General features: G+C 37.1%; 1 protein-coding gene and 1 non-coding gene across 2 annotated transcripts in view; both read right to left on the reverse strand.

The window, feature by feature from the left end:
- RBM46 (RNA binding motif protein 46) overlaps positions 1-22,783 on the reverse strand; it is a 61,954-nt gene extending 39,171 nt beyond the window's left edge. The window contains exons 1-4 of the mRNA XM_012448565.2: positions 22,622-22,783; positions 8,553-8,714; positions 7,184-7,651; positions 5,895-6,677 (exon numbers count right to left, since the gene is read on the reverse strand). Of these exons, the coding sequence (XP_012303988.1) occupies positions 5,895-6,677; positions 7,184-7,651; positions 8,553-8,703 (1,402 nt within the window). The 5' untranslated portion in view covers positions 8,704-8,714; positions 22,622-22,783. The remainder of the gene's footprint in view (positions 1-5,894; positions 6,678-7,183; positions 7,652-8,552; positions 8,715-22,621) is intronic.
- On the reverse strand, positions 17,040-17,231 carry LOC135277882 (U2 spliceosomal RNA). Its single transcript, XR_010345457.1, has one exon. It is a non-coding gene; the product is annotated as a U2 spliceosomal RNA (small nuclear RNA).
- Positions 22,784-25,633: the final 2,850 nt, after the last annotated feature.

The raw sequence follows: 25,633 nt of genomic DNA on the forward strand, positions 1-25,633 counted from the left end.
ATAGGTTTAAATTAAATATTGGTTGGCTGTTTGTTTGTTATCTTCTTCCCTTACTCCTTCCTGATTACATCATTAAGTATAATTATCAGTATAAAAGAGGTTTTCAATACCCATTACTAAATTGCATTCTAGCCTGGGCAAGAAAGCAATATTCCCATTCTCTCTCCCTCTTTCTTTTCCTTCTCCCTCCTCCCCATTCTCTCTCTCTCTTTCTCTTCCTTTTTTCTCCTTCCTATTCTCTCTCTCTCTTTCTCAAAAAAAAAAAAAAAAAAAAACACAATATTAACCTTAAATGTAAATGGGCTAAATGCCCTAATCAAAGGACACAGACTGACAATTTGGATAAAAGTCAAGACCCATTGGTGTGCTGTATTCAGGAAACCCATCTCATGTGCAAGGACACACACAGGCTCATAAAGAGATGGAGGAGATTTACCAAGCAAATGGAGAGCAAAAAAAAAAAAAAAAAAAAAACAGGAGTTGCAATCTTAGTCTCAGATAAAATGGACTTTAAACCAACAAAGATCAAAAGAGACAAAGAAGGGCATTACCTAAGGGTAAAAGATCAATGCAACAAGAAGGGCTAACGATCCTAAATATATACGTGCCCAATACAGGAGCACCCAGATACATAAAGCAAGTTCTTAGTTACCTACAAAGAGACTTAGATTCCCACACAATAATAGTGGGAGACTTTAACACTTCGCTGTCAATATTAGACAGATCAATGAGACAGAAAATTAACAAGGATATCAAGGACCTGAACTCAGATCTGGACCAAGCGGACCTAATAGATATTTACAGAACTCTCCACCCCAAATCCACAGAATATACATTCTTCTCAGTACCACACTATACCTACTCTAAAATTGACCACCTAATTGGAAGTAAATCACCCCTCAGCAAATGCAAAAGAACAGAAATCATAACAAACAGTCTCTCAGACCACAGTGCAATCAAATTAGAAATCAGAATTAAGAAACTCACTAGAACAGCACAACTTCATGGAAACTGAACAAGTGGCTCTTAAACGTCAACTGGATAAACTAACAAAATGAAGGCAGAAACAAAGATGTTCTTTAAAACTAAAAACGAATACACAACATACCAGAAACTCTGGGACACATTTAAAGCAGAGTCTAGAGGGAAATTTATAGCAATAAATGCCCACATGAGAAGTGAGGAAAGATCTAAAATTGACACCCTAACACCAAAATTGAAAGAGCTAGAGGAACATGATCAAAAAAACTCAAAAGCCAGCAGAAGACAAGAAATAACTAAGATCAGAGCAGAACTGAAGGAGATAGAGACACAAAAAAGCCTTCAAAAAAAAAAAAATCAACAAATCCAGGAGCTGGTTTTCTGAAAAGATCAAGAAAACAGATAGACTGCTAGCCAGATTAATAGAAAAGAGAGAAGAAGAATCAAACAGATGCAATGAGAAACTACCATTTACGCACAGAAATCAGTAAACCTAGAAAAAAAATGGATAAATTCCTGTACACTTGCAACCTCCCAAGCCTAAACCAGGAAGAAGTTGAAACCCTGAATAGACCAATTAACAAGGGCTGAAGTTGAGGCAGCAATTAATAGCCTACCAACCAAAAAAAATCCAGGTCCACATGGGTTCACAGCCAAATTCTACCAGACGTACGAAGAGGAGTTGGTACCATTCCTTGTGAAACTATTCTTAACAATCCAAAAAGAGGGAATCCTTCTGAAATCATTTTATAAGACCAACATCATCCTGGCACCAAGACTGGGCAGAGACTGAACAAAAAAAGAAAACTTCAGGCCAATATCCACGATGAAGACACAAAAATCTTTTATAATACTGGCAAACCAACTGCAACAGCACATCAAAAAGCTTATCCATCACAATCAAGTAGGCTTCATCCTGTGGATGCAAGGCTGGTTCAACATACGCAAGTTTATAAATGTAATTCATGACATAAACAGAACCAAAGACAAAAACCACGATTATCTCAATAGATACAGAGAAGCCCTTCAACAAAATTCAACAGTGCTTTATGCTAAAAAAGCTCAATAAACTAGGTATCAATGGAACGTATCTGAAAAACAATAAAAACTATTTACAACAAATCCACAGCCAATATCATACTGAATGGACAAAAACTGGAAGCAGTCCCTTTGAAATCTGGCACTAGACAAGGATGCCCTCTCTCACCACTCCTATTCAATATATTATTAGAAGTTCTAGCCAGAGCAATCAAGCAAGAAAAAGAAATAAAGCGTATTCAATTAGGAAATGAGGAAGTCAAATTGTCTCTATCTGCAGACAACATGATTGTATATTTAGAAGACCCCATCGTCTCAGCCCAAAATTCCCTTACACTGATAAGCAACTTCAGCAAAATCTCAGGATACAAAATCAATGTGCAAAAATCACAAGCATTCCTATACATCAATAACAGACTAACAGAGAGCCAAATCAAGAGCAAACTGCCATTCACAATTGCTACAAAGAGAATAAAATACCTAGGAATACAACTAACAAAGGATGTAAAGGATCTCTTCAAGGAGAACTACAAACCACTGCTCAAAGAAAAGAGGACACAAACAGAGAAAAAAACATTCCATGCTCACGATTAAGAAGAATCAATATCGTGGAATGGTCATACTGCCCAAAGTAATTATAGATTCAACGCTATCCCCATCAAGCTACCAATGACCCTCTTTCACAGAACTAGAAAAAAACACCTTAAACTTCATATGGAAGCAAAACAAAGCCTGCATAGCCAAGTCAATTCTAAGCAAAAAGAATAAAGCTGGAGGCATCACACTACCCAACTTCAAATTATACTACAAGGATACTGTAATAAAACAGCATGGTACTGGTACCAAAACAGAGATATAGACCAATGGAACAGAACAAGGCCTCGGAGGCAATGCCACACATCTACAACCATCTGATCTTTGACAAACCTGACAAAAACAAGCAATGGGGAAAGGATTCCCTGTAATAAATGGTGTTGGGAAAACTGGCTAGTCATGTGCAGGAGGCAGAAACTGGACCTCTTCCTAACACCTTACACTAAAATTAACTCCAGATGCATTAAAGACTTAAACATAAGACCTTACACCATAAAAACCCTAGTAGAAAACCTGGGCAAAACCATTCAGGACATAGGCATAGGCAAGGACTTCATGACTAAAATACCAGAAGCATTGGCAACAAAGCCAAAATAGACAAACGGGATCTAATTAAACTCCAGAGCTTCTGTACAGCAAACAAAACAATCATTAGAATGAACAGGCAACCAACAGAATGGGAAAAAATATGTGCAACCTACCCATCTGACAAAGGGCTAATATCTAGAATCTACAAAGAACTAAAACAGATTTACAAGAAAAAACAAACAAACTCATCCAAAAGTGGCGAAGGATATGAACAGACATTTTTCAAAAGAAGACATACATGAGGCCAACAAACATATAAATAAATGCTCATCATCACTGGTCATTAGAGAAATGCAAATCAAAACCACATTGAGATACCATCTCACGCCAGTTAGAATGGCAATCATTAAAAAATCTGGAGACAACAGATTCTGAAGAGGATGTGAAGAAATAGGAACACTTAGACTGTTGGTGGGAGTGTAAATTAGTTCAACCATTGTGGAAGACAGATTCCTCAAGGACCTAGAAATAGAAATTCTATTTGACCCAGCAATCCCATTACTGGGTACATATCCAAGGGATTATAAATCATTCCATTATAAAGACACATGCACACGTATATTCACTGCAGCACTGTTTACAATAGCAAAGATCTGGCACGAGGTCAAGAGATCGAGACCATCCTGGTCAACACGATGAAACCCCGTCTCTACTAAAAATACAAAAAAATTAGCTGGGCACGGTGGCAGGAGAATTGCCTGAACCCAGGAGGCAGAGGTTGCGGTGAGCAGAGATCATGCCATTGCACTCCAGCCTGGGTAACAAGAGCGAAACTCCGTCTCAAAAAAAAAAAAAAAGACCTGGAACCAATCAAAATGCCCATTGATGATAGACTGGATAAGGAAAATGTGGCACATATACACCATGGAATACTATGCAGCCATAAAAAACGATGAGTTTGTGTCCTTTGAAGGGACATGGATGAATCTAGAAACCATCATTCTCAGCAAACTGACACAAGAACAGAAAATCAAACACCACATGTTCTCACTCATGGGCAGTGCTAAACAATGAGAACACATGGACACAGGGAGGGGAGCATCACACACTGGGGTCTGTTGGGAGTGGCTAGGGGAGGGATGGGGAGGTGGGAAGGTTGGGGAGGGGTAACATGGGGAGAAATGCCAAATACAGGTGACGGGGGGATGGAGGCAGCAAACCACATTGCCATATATGTACCTATGTAACAATCCTGCATGTTCTGCACATGTACTCCAGAACCTAAAGTATAATTAAAAAATAATGAATTAAAATTTAAATTAAAAAAAAAAAGAAAAGATTTGTAATACTATGGCAGTGGCAGTGATACATAAGCAAGCCTAAACAATATATAAAAAGTATTCTCCCTTTTGACAATGTTTTTCTTTTTTGACTATTTTTCTTAAACTTGAGAATATCAATTTTAAATACATATAAGCTTCTGTACTATGGTTTTTGTATGCAAGCATACAAAAAATTCATTTTCAGTGAAGAGTTTGACAATTATAATCAAGAAACAATGATACTCCTCAGGAGATCATTCTCTTTTATTTGTGATTCTCAGGAAACTACTACTCTTCCAGTAAATATTATTTGGGGCACAAAGTTATCATCTACTAAAATCTACCGCTGCATTAAGAAATAAACAGGTAAAGAGGGGGGAAAGGCTAACCTAACAGTAAAAAACAGAAAGTAGGAAAACACCATTGTGATATTATGTCTCTTCCTTTACAATGTCAAATATTTAGTTAGCGTATCTTTTTATGCTTTTGCAAAGTCTTTCATAATTATCCTTCAAACACTTTAAAGAAAATTTACTTTTTGAAAAGCATGAAGTTAAAAGAGAGTGGTCACAAATATCTCTTAAAGATGCTTTTTGTCTTTCATGAGTGATAATGACAAATTTCCAGATTGGTGAGCATAAAGCTGTGTCAACACATGACCCATCTGAAATCCCACTGATTTTACTAACTCCCTACCTCTGTCCCTCAAAAAGATTATCATGTAGACTTCACCAAAGATGCAGGGACACTTTATTATAAACCGGTTTAATTAACATATCCTGTAACTTATACAAAAGATTTTTTATTTCAAATGAGAATTAAGTCATTACAAAAACAATAAATTAATAAAACAGGGTTATGAACACTATAGTAAATCAAAACCAAATTTTCCTGTGGGTTAAGTAATTCTTATTTTTTTCATTTATTTTTATTTTTTATTTTTTGAGACGGAGTTTTGCTCTTGTTACCCAGGCTGGAGTGCAATGGCGTGATCTCGGCTCACCGCAACCTCCACCTCCTGGGTTCAGGCAATTCTCCTGCCTCAGCCTCCTGAGTAGCTGGGATTACAGGCACGCGCCACCATGCCCAGCTAATTTTTTGTATTTTTAGTAGAGACGGGATTTCACCATGTTGACCAGGATGGTCTTGATCTCTTGACCTCGTGATCCACCCGCCTCGGCCTCCCAAAGTGCTGGGATTACAGGCGTGAGCCACCGTGCCGGGCCCAAGTAATTCTTAAAAAGCTAAATGTAGAAAGATTTTACAGGGCACAAGTTTCATGAAAGTTATTAAGACTTTATAAAACTGAGACAAAATTTATTTCATATACTTACCACTAATGTTAAGAGTTCAAAATAAATAAATCTATAAATAATCTACAGCATTTCCTAATTTCATATTCTACACTGTTTAAAGTAGTTTTAAACTTACCCAAATGAAGTAATGTAAACTGGGCTGCCAGTTCCTTTGCATCTTCTAAGGTAGTACAGAGTTTATCAGGCATGAAGTAACTCTGGGATCCATTTGCAATAGCAGGAATAACTATCTTATATACCAAGAGTACTTTCCCATCTTGACTTGTTGTTGAATATAAATAATATTCTGGTGGTGTCCAATTATTTTTGTTGCAATAATAATCTAAATGCATTACTGCAGAATTAAAATGACTGGATTTTAAAGAATACATACTAATTGGAGTAAGCTTGGTTCCAGGATAAAAAGGGTAAGTGCATCTTTCAACTTCAGGTGGACCTGGGCTATGCTGACCATTGAGATGAGCAGGAAGAGTTGGCAGCTTGCCTAGAGATTTTGGGTGGCTCTCTTCTTTGTTAGCAAACACAATCAGATTTTCAGAACTGGGACTAATCTGACCATTAAGATGCTGTCTCCAAGTGTTTTCTTTGTTTACTGGTTTAGCTAATGTTACCTCAATAATTGCTCCATCAATGAATTTTCCATTCATAACAGACATGGCAGTCACTGCATCTTCTCGGTTGAAAAAGTGAACAAAAGCATAATCTCTAAGTTTCTTTACTCGTTCAACTGCACCAGGCTTAAATTTATTGAATTCTGCTTTAATTGTTTCCTCTGTAGTTGAGATCATTAAATTTCTTACATAGAGAACTTTAACTCTCTGCATGGTTTCCTCATCCACCTCTTTCTCGGGGTCAGCCCAATCTACCTGAATGGTGTGGCCCCATAGTTGAAATGTTCCTGTAAAAAAAATAATAATTTGAAGAGAATTAAAACAAAAAATAAAGTTAAAGATGTTCAGCAAAATTGTTTCCCCAGAGAAGCAGAAACTCAACTACACATCAATAAATTTGGTTAAGCATTTGTTTTCTATTCATACAAAAGTTTTTACTGAAGCAAACAACTAAAATGTATGATGTAATTTAAGAGTGAATAGAACAAACATACTTCAAAGGTAGATCTTTATCAGAAGAATTAAGTGTTGCCTTTTGGGTTTTTATTAAACAACAATTCAAAAGTTCAAAGTGTATACATTCAGTAAATATATCATAAACAGGACTCATTTTATAGGAACATTTCTTGTTATTTTAGAATCATGTGATTTTACTTCATTACTTAAACAATTCTTTATTCCTCTCTTAAAGTGGCAATTTATTTTGATAATGTTGATCCATGGGGTACTATCATATCTCCATATTTGTAGTAAGGTTAACACTGGAAAATAACCTTTAGAAGAATTCATTTACCTGGAATTAGTTTCCTCCTTGCCATAGCAGCAGCTCTGTGAGATTCATATTCCACAAATGCAAAACCACGATTTTTGGTCTTATCGGTTGCACTTGGATAAACAATGACATCTACAACTCCTTCTGTAACTTTCTTCATTTCATCTAAAATTTCTTCTTTCTTCTTTTCCTTGGGAATAGCTCCAATAAATAATCTGCAATTATCCAAGCTTACACACACACCGATAAACTTCCCTGGTCGAATCTCATAATTATTAAGAATTCTAATGGCTAACTGGGCTTCTTCTTTTGTAGTATACATCACAAAAGCATAACCTCGATTTTCACCACTAAATTCCATCATAAGTCGAAATTCATATATCTTCCCAGCTCTTTCAAATACAGGAACTAACTCATCTTCATACATATCACGAGGTATTTTTCCTACAAAAACTTCACAGCCTCTAGGTGGGGGGGGACCTTCCCAACCTGAAAGACAAAAATGAATAGACACATAAATTCTAATCAGATATTTGTATTCACCTTTCAATAATTTATTCATTCAACAAATTTGCTGTGCTATGTGCCACTCAGAATTCTAGGTCTTGGGCATACAACAGTGGATAAAATAAAGCTCCTTCCCATATGAAGCTAATATTCAATAGAAAAGGGAGATAGTAAGTGAGTGATAAGTGCTACGAAGAAAATCAAGGAAATGGTCAGGCAAATCTCTGGGTACATGAGATTTAAGCAGAGCCCTGAATAGATTGAGGGAGTGAGCCCTGAGGATTATCTGGAAAAAGGCATTCAGAAAGAAAAAGCAAGTACTTTATATGTCAGAGTGACATAGATTATGGAAGCCTGTACAGCTAACGTGTACTTGAGAAAGGAAGAAAGTGGTAAGTGCTGAAGCCATTGAGGTAACCAGAAACCATATTTTCATTTTAAGTGTGATAAACTGGAGGATTTTTGAGCAAAGAAATTATGCTGGCTATTGGTAGAAAGGTGAAACATTCTATTTGCCTGTTTCCTTTGGTTTTCTAGTTTAAACACCACTCACCTACTCAGTGATGTTTCAAATTCCTCCACAGATGATCTCCTCTTTAACACCTAGAGTAGCACCCTTTTCCCCACTTTCCTAATCCTGACTTCTTTCTCAACCTAGCTCAGCTTCTTTCTCAACTGCTTCTAAGACCAAGAGCAGGGCTGAAAAAATGCAAGGGTAAGTTATGAGTAACACTGATAATCTAACTCTCCTCAACAGTAAAAACAATTGTCTTAAAGCAGTTATAAGGAGAGAGCTATTGTTTGGAATACTTGTGGGGATACACATCTGATCTACATAATGAGGTTAAAGATTAAATTTAAAAGACTGTAAACAAATCCACACCTGGAGGAGGACCACCAAATTTCCTTTGTCCGTTTTCCTGAACCATGTTATAACCAGTCTTTTCCATCAAAGCAAGTAATGCTGCTTCATTCTGAGTACCAGTTCGAACTTTACTGCATCCATTTGTTCCATCAGTATTTTCTTCATTCATGGTTACAGTTCCTAAAATAAAGTTTAATAACACTGTTAAAGTTTATGACAGAATACCAAGAATCTACAAAGCATTTCTTTGGGTTGCACAAAAACACAGTTGTGGCTGGCATGTTTAATTAGCCTTCATTGTCTTCTGAGGTTCTGCCCCAAGGCTCTTCCCTAGTGGAAATTTGGAAACTTCACTGACCAATTATGCAGCACCTTTAAGCCATAAGAAAGGGATGCAAACAATAAAAAAGAAAAAGGAACAAATAACGGGAAAACAAAAGTAAGTGAAAGAGAAGAAAAAGCAAAGCAAACAGATTAAGAGCAAAATATAAGCCGTCAATGAATATACCGGCCAATCTTCATAGCCCAAAGTTTAAATCATTTTATCATATAGACCAACAGGAATTTTCTGTGACATACACTTGTCAGATACATATAGCCTAATGCTAAACTGCTCACTGTCAGCGATCCTCAAGAGCTTCACCAGTTACCAGAAATGGAACAGATGGCTGGAATAAGTAAACAGAGCATCAAATCAACCCCCATTCCTATCTACTAGAAGTTGTTACCAGAGAGAACAGAGAACACAACCACTTATCATCTGAGCAGAAACAGGAGCTACTGTGAATTCTAGTTGGCAGCAACTTAAAGTTATGTCAACAGATGAGCAGGAGCTAGGGTAGAAGAGCTGAGATCTATATTGACCACATATATAAAAATGTATTTTAATTTAAAAAAAATGAACTTAGTTAGCATATCCTTTAGGGGTTTTTTCCCCTAAAAAAAAAAAACCAAGGCTTTGATTTATTCTGTCTCTTGCTTAATTTTATATCTCTCTCATTTAGTGTTACCATGAATAAATGCAAACATTAAAATTCACAGAATGGAGAGTACATGGGAAAAGCTATTTTGACTTTCAATAGATCCTTCTATATTATAAATAAAAACCAAGTCATCATAGCATAACATTTTTAAAGTATGAAATTTTGAGTCACAGCCCTTTCATTTCAGACTTCCAAGTTGTGCAACCTTGGGCAATTTATTAGATTTCTTTACATCTTAGTCTCTTCATTTGAAAATGGAGTATCAATACAAGTTACCACAAGGTTGCTACTAAAATTTATGGAAACTATGTATGTAAAAGGCTTGTTGAGTTTCCCTAAGAGTCAAATAAAGGTGAATTCTGATAAATACTAGAAAGCAGTGCTTCCTAATTTTTTGTGCACCCACACTGCTATCACAGGCGTCACTTGTTTTCTTTCAGAAACATCTTTCATTTTCTCAAAGGTTGAGGCACACATGTGATATGGTAGATACATACCTAGGGAGGAGTACCAGCATCTTTACTGTAAATTCTGTCATGAGGGTGGAAGAGGAAAGGATATCTACAAAGAATCACTGCTCTAAAGCAAATGAAACTGTCACTGAGTTATCCTCAATAGTACTTGGTATAACAGAAGCTCTGGAGCCAGACTGTCTGTATTCAAATCCTTTCTTTTCACTTACTAGCTATATAATTTTGTGTAAGTTACTTAGCTCCTCTATACCTCAATTTCCTCATCTGCAACATGCAGATAATGCCTATCTCAGAGTTTTTATGAATTACAAATCAGTTAACTGGTATAAAAAAAATACTCTAGGAGTCCTTTTTTTGGCTTAGACAATACAAATATTTACCAATACCAATTTTTATGCATACATTGGATCCCTTCAAATCATTAAACATCTGCAAATAACAATGGCTTAGAAAACAACTGTTCAGTTTATCTTTAGAGTAACTGGCTTCAAAATAAGGCTGTGAAACAAGATAAAAACAGGCTGAGAATACTGATCATAAGAGGTTCTATTCACTTAATAGGTCTATTAGAAATACCAGGACACTTCTACTCGTTATCTCTAATCTCTAAGCTAGTGGAAGCTACTTATCACTGCTAAAAGAAAATTACTCTTTCCATTGAAGCAATGGAAGAAACTGAGGCTTAGAGAGAGAAATCATACTACCCCCCCAAGATCACAGAGCCAGAAAGTGGCATAGAGAGAATTCAAACCCAGGTTCGCTTGATCACAAATATCACTTCCAAGAAAAAATTTTGGCATATCTTCTGTTAAAACTTTACCTGAAAGTCTCCTAAAGAACAGGAATCTCAAGTTAGCTTTTATGCAAATGGAATATTCAGAAATGATAAGTTGTCATTGCTAAATTTGGTAGCCTTTAAGTCCTTCCTAGTTTTAAAATATCTGAATTTTTGCTCTAGAGTAGTGACTTTTCGGTGACATCCTTTCTACTCCTACCCTCATGACAAACTCCACTGCAGAAACACTAACACTCTTTTCTGAGTGGTAATGAATATAGCTACAAAAACATCCTATTATATATACCATAAACATACAGTCTTTTCACAGTTTTAAAGCTGCTTCCAAAACTGTTTTTATATTACATCCAATGTAGTAATTCTGGGGGAAAAAACAAGGCAAGAAAGTAGCTCATGAACTCACAGAATTTCTAATTCACTTCCCTAAACCTAGAATCTCTAAGCCCAGTTTTCTTTCCAAAGCTAAGACTCATTTATCAAACTGCCTGATGAACCTGTGTTGAAAATGAGATATTCATAAGGCATCTCAAATTCAACATATGAAAAACTGAGTACCATTTAATCTTCCAAACCTGTTCCTTTCTGTCGTATGTCATTTCAATGATTCATCCATTCAACCAATAAATGGCACCCCAACAAACATACTTTCTCTCTTCCAAACTCTTACAACCAGAAATCCGAGTGTTATCCCAGAGTCCTTTGATGCACAGCGCATCAGTCACTTAGACTTGAAGATTTTATCAAATATTTATTTCATTTTTTGAGACAGAGTCTCACTTTGTCACCCAGGCTAAAGTGCAGTGGTGTGAAGCTGGCTCCTGCAGCCTTGACCTCTGTGATTTTCCCACCTCAAGTGTTTCTCCCACCTCAGTCCTCCAAGTAGATGGGACTAGATGCTACAGGCACACACCATCATGCCCGGCTAATTTTTGTATTTATTTTGTGTATGTGTAGAGACTGAATTTCACCATGTTGCCCAGGCTGGTCTCAAACTCCTGAGCTCAAGCAATCCATTCACCTAGGCCTCCCAAAGAGCTAGGGTCATAGGTGTGAGCCACTGCACCTGGCCCTAAATATTTCTTGAAATCAGTCTATTCTTGTCCATCCCTACAGCCTGTTCTCAGACAATTATTTCTTACTTCAATTAGTGCTAGGTTTCTAAATATTGTTCCAACTTTTAATTTTGTTCCCTTCAAACAAAATCTCTATAATGCTGTCAAGGTGAAACAAAATATATATCTGCTTATCTTAAACTTCGATTTCAAATCAAATCAAAAATAAGGAAGAAAATGACTAAATTATTAATGTTAAAATCAGGAAGATCCTTCTAAAAAATAAGTTTAAAAGCCTCAAAAGCACCTGAGAGTTTGAGGCTGCAGTGAGCCGTGATTGCACACTACTACTCTCTGGGCTGGGCAACAGAGCAAGATCCTGTCTAAAACAAACAAATGCCTGAAAAAAAAATTAATAAATTTTTTTAACTACATAAAAAATACTTTAGAAGGCAAAAATACCTCAAAACCAAGTCAAAAAATTACACAGAAAAATGATCTGTAACACATCATAAAGAGCTAATTTCCTTAAAACAAAAAGAACAACATAGTGTTATAGTTAACTGCAGACTCAGGTTCAAGACTGACTAAAAAAATCCGAATCCTGGTTCTTCCTTTTACTAAGCTATGACTTTGGACAAATTATTTAGCCTCTCAATGCCTATGTTTACTTTCTATAATAAGTAGATAATAGTTTCTATCTCAGGGTAGAAGGATTCAGGGGATTCAAAATAAAGGCTTTAAAATAGGTCTTTGCATGTAAGCACTAAAAATGTATTTCCTATTATTAATATCTAATAAAACAGTAAGAAAAACAAACTGCACAGCAGGGCCTGCAAACTCAAAATTCATTCATTTGTTCAACAAATATGCACTATTCCTTATGTCTGGAATATTATTAGTAAATATAAAGCCAAAATTTCTCCCCTGCATAGTTTACACTCTAATGGGGAAAATAACAGATGATTTTAAAAAATAAGCAAATAATATATGAGGAAGTAAGAATGCTTTCGGAAAAAAAGGAACAGGAATAGGACACATGCGTCAGTGGGAGGTTGACAAGGGAAAAGAACATGCAAATTTAAACAGGAAAGCTAATGCAGACTTCACCAAAACGGTCACCTTCCAGCAAAGAATTAAGGAGCCTACTCATGCAGCTATCTGGGAAGAACATCCCATACAAATGGAGAAACCAAGACAAAGGCCTTAGTGTAAAGGCGTATTTGGCATGTACAAGGTATACCTTGTAAGTCAGGTAGCTTCTTAAAAACTTTAGCTTTTATTCTGAGTTAAATGAGGAGCTACTATAGATTCTGAGCATTCGAGTAACAGGTTCTTTCATTTAAAAAAAAATCATCTGGCTGTTAGATGGTGAAGTCAGTAGAAGGGCAAAGATAGAAGCAGGGAGACCACTTAGGTGATTACTACTAAAATCCAGCCAAGAGTTGATGGTGGCATGGGCCAGAGAGGTTGTGGTGGAAGGGATAAGTGATCTAATTTGAGATATATTTTGAAGTACATCCAATAGAATTTTCTGACATACTGGATACAGACTGAGATAAACAGGCAAGTAAAGGATGATTCCACAGTTCTGGCCTAAGCAACAAGGAGAGAGATGAAGAAGAGTGAGTAGAACTGGTTTTCAGGGTAAGATCAGAGTTCAGTTTTTAGGTATCTTAAATTTGAATATCAAACGATCAGCTCGAATGCTTTTACAAGACTCTGGCAAGAAATGTTAAGAGGTCAAGAAATGAGACCATAAGAAATGGAATGGACTGTGCCCCTAGAAAGTCCAGTGCACCGTCTGAAAAGGGCAGTGGCTACTAAACTCCAGCAAACTAATACAAGAGAACCCAGCTTGCCCAGTTATACCAAATTTTCCAATTTTTCAGAATCTCTCAATATTTAAAAACTAAAAATTAATTCAATTGTAAAACAGTAATAAAACTGTACAGACCAAACAAAACACCTGCAGACTTCCTATGGTTCAAACTCTGGGCGGTATGAGGGCAGAGATCACTTCTGCCTTGTACTTGTACTTTCTCTAGTACCCACCATAGTCTTTGGCACACAGAAGGTGCTCAATAATTATCTGCTGGGAAGTCCACAGAAAAATCGAGAAAAACTTAAGATTTCATACACTGCTAGCACATATGCATTACTAAAATTATCCTTTTAGAGGGCAATTTGATGATAGTTACCAAAATGTAAAATGCACATATACTTCATAATTACTAAGAATCTAACCTACAGATATCTGCAAAAGTATACAAAGATATAAGCATAAGAATGTTCACTGAAACACTGTTATGTAGAAATGATAGTCTAGAGAATACCTAGCTGCTCTTCAGTAGAGGACTGAATCAAAAATCAGGGTACAACTACACAAGGAATGTTATGAAGCTGTTAAAGAATGCCATAGATTTGCATGTACTGATATAAAAAATATTCAAGAAATATGTGAGAAAGAGCAAGTAGGAGAATAATATATTTACTTTCATATGAACTGTGTATGTGTTGTTTTAAAGATACACATGTACATATTCATAGCTGGCTGTGTAGGAATATATAAATGTTAAAACAATTTACAAGGAACTTTACTGGTAGTTATCATATGTGAGGAGGAATAAGGAGTCAAGTAACCTTTACTTCTCACTTTTCTGTGATTATTAAGAGCATGTGCTACTCAATTAAAATTAAAAAGCCCTTTCAGGGGTTTCCCAGTTCCTTAAAAACAAAATCTAAACTCTTCAGAAAGCCATAAGGATCTCTTTAGCATCTATCCCTCCAGCTTCATTTCTTATTATATGCCAACAATGCTGAACTATTTGCAAATTCTCAAATATGCCAAGTGCTCATATATGTTCCTTTACATAGATTGTTCCCACAGTCCTCTACTCTCTTGGCCTTTCCTACTCCTAATATTCTCCAGGAAAACCTTTTTTGACTCTCCCTCTCAACTCTAAATTGAGTATTCCTTTATATGTACTTATATCACAGAATCCATTTTAGAGTGTTGTGACTGTCAATTCCCTCCATCTCCCTCCCACTACCAGACATTGAGAAGGGTCTAGCCTTTCATTTCTGAATCCCAAGCACCATGCAGACTTCCTGGAATATGATGAATGTTCATTCAATGAATGAGACAGGGAAGGAGAGACACCATTATTTAACTAAAAATAATGGAACTCTGTGAGAGAAGACCTGAATTCCAGTTCTCGGTCAGAAAATCTTTGGCAAACACTTTACAACCCTGACCTTTACTTTCCTAAACTATGAAATTCTGTTTTATGTTTATTTCTACATTTAATGATTTGGCATATTAAATACCACATATAATGACAGGCACTTCATATACATTATCTTATTTATTCTTTATAGTAATCCTGTAAGTATTTTTGTTTTTCATTTTAAAAATACATAAACCGAGACTAAGAAAGAAAGTCATAGTGCTAATAAATTGGTTAAGGTAAATATGGTATTCAAATCAGAAATCTGCCCAAATGCTGGTCTCCTAACCCCTACTTGTATTACCCTCATTTTAGATATTTAACATTCACATCTCTGAAAAGCTATGTGATTACTTGAGGTCATATAACTTACAAATAGCAACACAAGTACCTAAATCCAGATTTTTTTCACAATTGTTTTTATGTTATAACATCATTAAAACATTCATACCTTCTTTGAAAAACTATTGCATGCTTTTAAAACAACCCAGACACTGTACTAACTTAGATGGAAAATTACAGCAAAACAAATTTTTGGAAAACCCCTAATAAAAATAATTTTAGATTTATAAGAGATCTTAAAAATTATCTAATCAACTACCCATCTGGTATGGGTATCTCTTTATAATATAGCCACAAAGCAGGTATCCATCTTATTTATTTATTTTTTTTATTATACTTTAAGTTCTGGGGTACATGTGCAGATCATGCAGGATTGTTACATAGGTATACACATGCCATGGTGGTTTGCTGCATCCATCCCCCCATTTATTTTTGATTCTTACAAAGAACTTATCCTCTAGAGCAACTAAACTTTGAATAATTCTTTAAGAAAGTTATTTCTTATAATGTATCATAATCTCTTTCCTGGTAACTTTCACACATCAATCCTGATTTTAACCTTCTGTCCAAAGTGAACCTGCCTCTTTCATATAATTGCATTTGAAAGATGCTTCACTTCCAAGTACCTAAAACTACAGGCACACATCACCACACCCAGCTAATTTTTACAGAGATGGGGTTTCAACATGTTGCTCAGGCTGGTCTTGAACTCTTGTGCTGGAATTACAGGCGTGAGTCACAGCACCTGACCTCATTACCAGTTATTGTAATCCAATACTTCCTAAACTGGCATCCCTTAAAACACTGTTGCAGAGGTGATTAACAGGTCTCCAAAATGTGTTCCATGTCTAAACCCATCTGAGAAATCACTATACATCCCTCTTAAAAGCATCACAATGATCATCTGCATTATTTAAGGCCATGAAAAGTTTCAGTTAAAAAGAACTTTCCAGCTTTAACTCAAGTGTTTCAGCATGGTACTTTAATTGTCCTTGTCATATCTATTAAGTTTCTACAGAACCATGGGAAAATGCTACTTAACTGTTTCTTATATGACATAGTTTATGTTCTCTCATTAGCCTGTCCCATTTTCCTTCCGAAGTGTGGTGGCCAGAATTGAAAACTCCACCAGTACAGAGAAGCAGTACAACTATACAGCTGTATGCTATTGCTGGTTGAAATTTAGCATTCTGTCACCAAAAACCTCAAATCTGCCCTGCCCTATATATCAAGTAACCAGATTTTAGAATCAACTTAATTTCATCTTATTAGATTCAACCTGCCAGTTCTTCCTACCTCCCCTCTGATCTTTTACTCACTTGTCCCATCCATGAAATGGCTAACCTCCCCGCCTTTTCCAAGACAAAACTTTTCATATTAGCAAGAGCTATTTGTCCAAATATAAATAGAAAACATCTTAAAATTTCCCTAGTCTGACCAGTGAGTAATAACAGGATTCTGCATTGTCTTAAATAGAAAACGTTCTGTCGTAATTGTAATATCACACAATATTTACCCATCAATACAATTTGGGCCCTGAGAATTTAAGATGTATCTACATTTGAAAAATGGGTATATAAGATATTCTAAAGAAACTCATTTTGCTTTTTTAAAAAATGTATTCCCCCGAGGGGGTGCTCCGTTCCTGGAGGTACTGCAAGACCAGATCAATGCGTGGAGTAGATGGAGCAAGCTCCTATTCCATCTCCCTGTTCCAAAAATCCATTTAATATTTTTGTCCTCAGATAGAGGATATATCAGATATTAAACTGGTAAGAACACATACTATACTTGATCTTGGCCAAAAGGCAGAGAATAGAAACTCACTTACTAAAAAATAATAAAGCTATGCCATAAAGATCTATCTCCAGAGAAGGAAAAAAAGCTATTCAGCTTACCCTCAGTTCTTCCTTTCTTGTTCATTTCAACATTAAGTACTATCTCATCTTTCTTTATCTTGTTTGTAGGTTCTTAAAATTTACTAACTTCAGGCATTTTTTTTTCTCCTGAGATGGAGTCTTGCTCTGTCACTCAGGCTGGAGTGCAGTGGCACGATCTTGGCTCACTGCAACCTCCACTTCCCAGGTTCAAGTGATTCTCCTGTCTCAGCCTCCCAAGTAGCTGGGACTACAGGTGTGCACCACCATGACCAGCTAATTTTTGTATTTTAATGTTGGCCAGGCTGGTCTTGAACTCCTGACCTCGTGATCCGCCTGCCTGGCCTCCCAAAGTGCTGAGATTAATGACATGAGCCACTGCAGGCCTATTGTGTTTTTTTAACTGAAGATTTCAGATGAGTATCTTTACACATTTACTAAATGGCAGAAACAGAAAGTAGAAAATAATTTTTATCAAGGGAAAAGTCTTACGTCTGTATTATCAGCTGTGTATCTTACACTATATTTCATGGACAGATTTATGTGACACCAAATGCAATGAATAAAACATGTACTATTAATAGATTCGGAAAAAAGAAATGTTATTTTTTTCTAATCAGAATCAATAATAAGATAAGAATTGGCTGGGTGCAATGGCTCACCCTTGTAATCCCAGAACTTTGGGAGGCTGAGGCAGGCAGATTGCCTGAAGTCAGGAGTTCGAGACCAGTCTGGCCAACATGGTGAAACCCTGTTTCTACAAAAAAATACAAAAAAAAATTAGCCAGGTATGATGGCATGTTCCTGTAGTCATTGTAATCACAGCTACTCAGGAGGCTGAGGCAGGGGAATTGCTTGAACCAGGGAGGTGGAGGCTGCAGTGAGCCTGGATCGGGCCACTGCATTCCAGAGCGAGACTCTGTATCAAGGGGAAAAAAAAGGTAAGGATTGAGCAACCAACTTTCAGCCTTCTGTCTTTTAAAAAAGTCAGTTTTTCTATCACCCTTCGTTTAAAATTAGGAGCATTTTAAATAATACAACTACCCTTCTCAGCTTAACATTGTTTTACTCTAGGTTTTGCCATTACTGAAGATTTTGTAACAAGAAAATATTAGAACTTCAAGCGGACCTTAGATGACCTTCAATACCGTAGACAAGAAAACCAAAAGCAAACACATCAAAGAGTACTGCTTAAGGTCACAAAATTAGTAATCGAAAAGACCAAGGGCCCAAACCATGGAGTGTCATGTCACCTCAGAAATTCGTAACTCTCAACTCTTTTTCATAATTTAGTCGAAGGTCTTCAATGGCCTTAACATCCCACAGGACATCATACTGGCCCACTACACACTAAAGATCATGTTGATACAATGTGAATAGGAAATTGTGAGATTTACATTTTTTAAACATGCTACAGGAAAAAGTAAAAGAAAAAACAAGAACCTAGTTAAGGCTGTTGCAAAAGTAATCGCTGTTTTTGCCATTAATAGTCATCTTTATGTCTATAAAAATGCAAACAAATTTTATTAATAATGCAAACAGATGCAAACAAAGTTTAAAAGTAGTGGCAAAAACTGCGATTACTTTTGCACAAGCCTTAGTATGGTACCTTACATATGCTACTTACTGGTTATAGAAGCAATAAATATGCTCCCATTGTATCCAAAATGTAGAATTTAACTTAATAAACGAGACTTTTTTTTTTTTTTTAACTGCAATTCATAGCTAGCTCCAAATGGCTGATTTCTGCAATCCAGCACACCCCTACAACTGCTTTACAGACCTATTTTTTGGGTTAATTTATGTCTCTAAAGTTCTATTTTTAAAGAAATTATCTAGTCTTATATTGAAATAACAGGCCAGTCCATACACATTAAAGACTCCTTTTACTAGAGAATGACTGGAAACATATGCCAGACTTTGTATATCTCAAGAAATCTCAATCAAAATATTATAGAAGCTTGAAACTACAGAAGTAAAAGACACACTGAAGAGTCACCAATCTCATACTCTCTTTAGAAAAAAAAAGTGTTATCTCAAAGCCTCCAAAACAAAATGTATGCACATGAATAATTCACAATCAAGAAAGTTCAAAATTACCTAACTTTAACATGTTAACAAAAATATATTTCTAAAAGAGGCAAAATTCAAGAATAGCCAGAGAAATATAATCAAATCTAAAACAAGCATACAATACATTCATTCTAAAATACTCCAGAATCAATCTGAGTGTTACCTAAATATCCAAGGAAGCACACCTGTCCTAAACATTAGGGCAAAACAGACCTACCAATTGTCCTCTTGTCACTTTCATATGTGGAGCCACATTCCAAAGTGTTCTAAAAATTTGTTTCCTTACCCTGCTAAGCCAAAGAATTCAAGAGAAAGAGGGATCCTGAGTAGGAGAATGACAAAAATGGTTTTGCAAACAAAGTAGAACTGAGAAATTAAAAGTTGTGCCATATTTAACTCTAGCTTTCAGATATGTATTTTTTCCCCTAAATTTTAGACTTTAAAAGATTCCTCTCTAGCTCACTTTCAAAAGAAAAAATGGAAGAAGAAGCAAAAGGCCAAGAGAGGATAGCAAATCACAGGATATTCAAGTTAACAATCTGAATCAAGCCTTTATTTTTAATTGCTAACTATATCTCCTTTAATTTCAACCATCTTAATATTTATTAAAAATGTATTTTAAAATTTGTACTGCCTTTCAAAAATAGAAAGTATATTAATGAAAAAATGAGAAGCACAATTTTAGCAAAACATTAATGAAAAGGAACTGTGTCACCTGTATTGAAACTACTTAAATTGAACCTTCATCTTCCAAGTTACTGTAAAAATTTAACAAGTTGTTAAAGTGAACATTATATAATCTTACCGTGGGTTTTAAAAACTCAATGTAATAATGAAAAATAATTTTTAAGAATATCAAAATGTGCCTTTATGGAGGCCCATTAGATCTTTATGACATTCCTTGAATTATATAGTACTAAACTGCTGATTTGTTAGCTCAATTGTCATTGAGTATGGTACACAGAAAGCATGGCTGCCAGATCAATGGAGATTTTTCGGTTTGTTTTTAAGCAGCAATTCACTTTAGTGACAGACTGCACTACAGCCAACATGGTTGGAAAATCTGAAGAGGTAGTCGAAAGTGTGTGAATATGGTAGACTTATTTCAAAGTAAGTGTACAGATAGATCAGTTCAATTCGATTTTAAGTTTTTTTTATTAAAGAATGACGGCATACTTTATTGCTAGAAGTTAAATATATAATGGATAAAAGTTTTAATATTAGGTTTAAATTTAGAATAACTTAAAAATTGAACTACTTAAAAAAACTGTAAGAAATACTTTAAAATATTTTTGCTTTAAACACAAAGGTATATATGCTCTTTTAAGTCAGGATAAAGATATCTACACATTCTTGTTCAAATTAAGTACACTGTTCCTTACACAAGGTCCTTCGTCTGTTATTTGAAATTTGAACATAGAAATCACATTTTCTTTATTTTCTTGCCTCCTCAACCATCAGGCAGTAAAATGAGAATATTCCGCATTAATATGCAAATATGGACAATTTTTACAGCAATTACTTGATTTGTATTCACAAACTCTACTTAAACGGACCTGTCTTCCTTCTCCCAACAATAAAATAACATCATTAAACCTGAGGCTTAATTTCAGTCCACAAACTGGGCTTGTTTTCATTATTAATAATTCTTATTTCATGATATATCCAGTAATGCATATATTTTAAGTGTTTTAACCTATTAACCTATTAAGTTAATAGGTTCCCATTATTCAAAAAACCAAAATTCTACCAACACTTCAACATGTCCTTTAAATGTTATTCTCCTTATACACGCAACATATCCTGCTTCCTGGTTATAATGCCATTCTCAAGTACAAAATCGGACCAATTTTCAAGAGAAGCCACGACTTAAAAAGCTCCGCGGTGGCTCGCGCCTCTAATTCCAGCACTTTGAGAGGCCAAAACGGGTGGATCATGAGGTCAAGAGATCGAGACCATTCTGGCCAACATGGTGAAAACCCGTTTCTACTAAAAATACAAAAATTAGCTGGGCGTGGAGGCGCGAGCCTGTAGTCCCAGCTACTTGGGAGGCTGAGGCAAGAAAATGGCTTGAACCCGGGAGGTGGAGGTTGCAATGAGCCGAGATTATGCCACTGCACTCCAGCCTGGCGACAGAGCGAGACTGTCTCAAAAAAAAAAAAAAAAAAAAAAAAAAAAATATATATATATATATATATATATATACATATATATCAAATATCAGCTCCTGCCGATATTGCCTCTTTGATATTTGCCTATATTAGGATTACCATATAATATAAAGGTTACGGGGAATTTAAGACTGTAAAGACGGTTAAAGCTTAAAGAACTTAAATATTAAGTTAAATTTGCGAAAATTTGGTGCCCAAATAAAAAAAGGAGCTTCGCAACATCTCAGATATCAACACCAGGATTAAATCCCGTGCCTCCTGACTCCGAGTTCTGTGGTCTTTCCAGTACCCTCAAAGAAACACTTTTAAATTAGTGGTTTAAAAACTACCAGATGTCAGGAAACAAAGGTGGTGCCACGGCGTGTGCTGCCAGCGTGCCGGGGGAAAGGCGAGATTCTTCACCTCCCCACCCCCCGCCCCGCACACCCGCGGCCTTCCACCGCCCACAGCCCAGCACATAGGAGACACTTGGGGAAGAGACAGAAAGGAGACAAAGGCAGAGGGGAGTTCAAGGCTCAGCCCGGCTAGAACTCCACAAAAACGACAAGGAGTTCGCTAAAGCTCACCTAGCATGAATTCAATTCTGAAACAACTAGACTGCTGAATCTCGCCCAGCCGTCGGGACGCTCCAGACGGCGTCTCAAAGCCTCCGGGGACGCGCGGCCCAATAACGGCCAGGCGGCTGTCCGGGCATGAAGCGGACGTCGGCGGGAGCGTGTCAGGAAAAGAACACGGAAAGCAGCACAGATAGGAAGCGGCCGGAAGGCGGCGGGGAGAGCGGAAATAAGGCGGAGAGCGAAGGGCGCCGCGGGGCGGAAGAAGCGCCAGACGCCACGACGAGACTGGCCGCTAGGCCCGCACCACGCGGCGCCTGGGTGAGGGCGAGGTCTGACTGGATGCCGCGGGGGCAGGAAGCCGCATCTCGAACACCCTCCCACTGCTCGACGGGGCTGGGAAAGGACGAGGGGTGAACCCCGCAGACACCGTCTCCAGACCCCACTGAGTGTTCGGAGTGAGAGTAAGCCGAGCACGGTCTCCAGCCGTTAGCAACGGTTTGGTAGTGACCCTGTTTCCCCTTTCCCCTCCTCACCCCGTCGGGTCTCCAAGTGTTGGTCCTAAATCCCGGGGACCAACGACCACAAACTGCCGCCACCGTTTCGGGGACCAGTCGGTCAGAGCGAGGGTCGCCGAAGGGGGAAGGGAGCGCACCGGAAGCAGCTCGTGCGTGCCCTCGCGCCTCCACTCGTTTCCCAGCGCGCCTGGCGCGCAGTGGCCTGAACAGCCCCATGAGGAGTGGTCCTCGACCAATCAGGAATCAGCTTCGGGGCGGGGTGAGGAGGGGCTAAAGTTTAAATGAGGCTCTTAGGCGAGTAAAAGTGCTTGGAGTGACAGGCATTTCGAGCAATTGGGTGAAGAGAGCTATTTTTAGGGTGTGGGTGGGCACGGACTAATCAAGGTCCTGTGTACTTTGTTTAGGTGTTTGAAGACAAGGGCTATAATGTGAAATTCCGTTCTTAGGGGAAAATATAGAAACATCGTAACGGTTCTTTTTCTTGTTTGATGTCATTTTCATGTCTTAAACTGCTAGTTGGACGCAAAACAACCACATATATCCGGTGGACCTTTCAAATTAAGGACTGGGGAGAGGTGGGTAATAAAGCTAAAAGATGGATTTGCAAATAGACCAGAAGTATAAAGTATAAGTGGTTTAAATGTCTAAGAGAATGGGTTAAATTAGGAGACCTAGTGATAGGTCTGAGGCTACCACTAATCAGCTTGCAGAGACATTTGGCAATGGCAAACTGCCGAACTGGGTTCTATGCTTGTGTAAAACCAGCTTTCACAGATAGGGTTGTTTGGCATTCTATACCCATACCTTCAATTTTGCTTCATTTGAAGACAGCTCAAGATTAAATGCAGACAAGAAAAGAAAGAAACCACCTTTAGAAACAAAATCTGTGTCTACAGATAATATCCATAGACTCATGGAATATTAGACTGTAAAGAACCTAGCTTATGTAGATTCTCCGATTAACAAGGAACTCCATGCCCAGAGTAATCACTGAGTAGCACAGATCTCCTTATTCCCAACCTCAAGGTGATCTCTTCCACATTAATTCCTGATGTATTTTCTCCATGTGTTCAAGGAACTAATGAATGTCTACCAATCTAAATTTTGTTAACAAATTAAAGTATATTTTTAATTTTTAAACATACTACAACAGTGAGGAATTAGCAGTGTCTTTGGAGCCAGACAGACCCTGTTTAAAGTGGGGATTGTGAGGATAAAATAATGAATGATATTAACAAATAGCACTTTTAGGTGCTAGAAACAATTCCAAGGGATTTTCATATTTTCATTTAATTCTCACAGTAACTTTGGTAAAGGTACTAGCCCAACTTTGCAGATGGGGAAACAGATGCAGAAAGCTTAAGTAGTTTGGGCAAGGTCATACAGCAAGTAAATGGCTCCAGCTTGACTCTGAAACCTATAGACATAATTTCTATACTATACTGTCTCAAAATATGTCCAGAAACAATTAGAAAACTTGGCATAATACTAGATGCATACTAGAAGCTCAACAAATATTTTTGTAAGCTGTCAGCCCCTCAGCTTCTTGTATTACTGTGGCAGTGATGACACAGATCCACCAAAAACATGGCAGCTACTTGCATGTTTATAGAAATAATGATCTACACCCACATTGCTCAGGAGCAAGGAACTCTTTTTAATGTGGTGACTCTTCAACTGAAATGTCATCTCAAACCTGTTTTGCAAGTGTGGATTTTTGGTTTTATTTTATGTTTGTAGTAAGTATGTTTATTCCAATTTACTGACGTTTACTTTCTTATCCTGGTTTAATTTCTGCCTGACAGATAAATTTATATTCATTATACTTTTCATTATACTGGAAGTTAAGAATCAGCACCAAGATGACTGTATGTGGCGGGACAGGCATGTTAACATTGCTTTTTCCAGTTGTGGTGATGAGCTATATTTACATCCTATCAGTGTACCTCCTGTGATTAACAACCTCACTTTCCAAGGCAGCAGATAAGAACTTGAGATCTTCTTCAAATGTAGTTAATGGCCTATATAGGGACCAAACCCATAACCAAGGACTCAGTTGACGTAGGGGCAAACTAAAGGAAGTACTCATAAAGCTAAACCTTTTCTGATTGGTTTTAGTTATTAGTTAACATCAGCATCCACTTATCTAATTATTAAAAATAAATACATAAACCACAATATTAGAAATAGATGATGCCAGGAGAGAAAAAATGCTTATTTTTCTCTGAGAGATCTAGGATTAGCTCAAAACATAAGAAACTAACATATAAAAATAAGTTTCTGCTAGTGAAGACTGATTAAAAGCTTAACCACTCTGGTTGAGAGAGAATGTGATTAAATCTTTCCTGTCTTATCTCACTGGATAAGTTTGGTAGTGTGCTTCCCTGGGTAACAAGTTAAAATGAAAACTAGAGCTGAAAGACACCTTACCAACCATTTGGCTGGGGAAGCTGAAATAACTTGCCCCGTATCACAGAGACAGTTAGCAGCAATACTAGATCTCCAGCTCCTCTCTTCTGACATTCATTCTGATACTCTGGTTCTCCCAGAAACTTTGAAATTGCATTTTGTGGTTTTTTTTAAGCCATTATAAATATATTCCCTGAAGAAAATTATTTTGGTTGAGGACAACAGAGCCAGCATTGGTTCAGGCACTGCAGTACAGCTGGCCATGAAGGATGTGTGAGACAAAGCAGTTTCTTAGGAATGATATTTTTCTCTTAACACTCCATTGGTGGCATCTTCCCTAGATGATTCCAGCCGTGACAGTCCAACTCTGTCATTCGTCACTGCAGAGGAAGCTGAGAGAGACTCCCTCTTGGTGCCCAGGAGGGCACTTTGCTTGCATTTCTCGAATGCAGGAAATACGGAGTCCATAGAACTCTAAGGGGAAAGAGGAATGTCATTATGATCCATAATGCGGTCTGGTTTTAAATTAGGCATCAGATCTTTCTAATCAATCATTGTATCTCTTTTAATTTGTATTGATCAGCTTGTATGCACAGTCGATGTCCCAAAAATCTCTGGCCT

This window comes from Aotus nancymaae, unplaced genomic scaffold (assembly GCF_030222135.1).
Source record: "Aotus nancymaae isolate 86718 unplaced genomic scaffold, 86718_ANA_hifiasm-v0.15.2.pri h1tg000033l, whole genome shotgun sequence".
NCBI lineage: Eukaryota > Metazoa > Chordata > Mammalia > Primates > Aotidae > Aotus > Aotus nancymaae.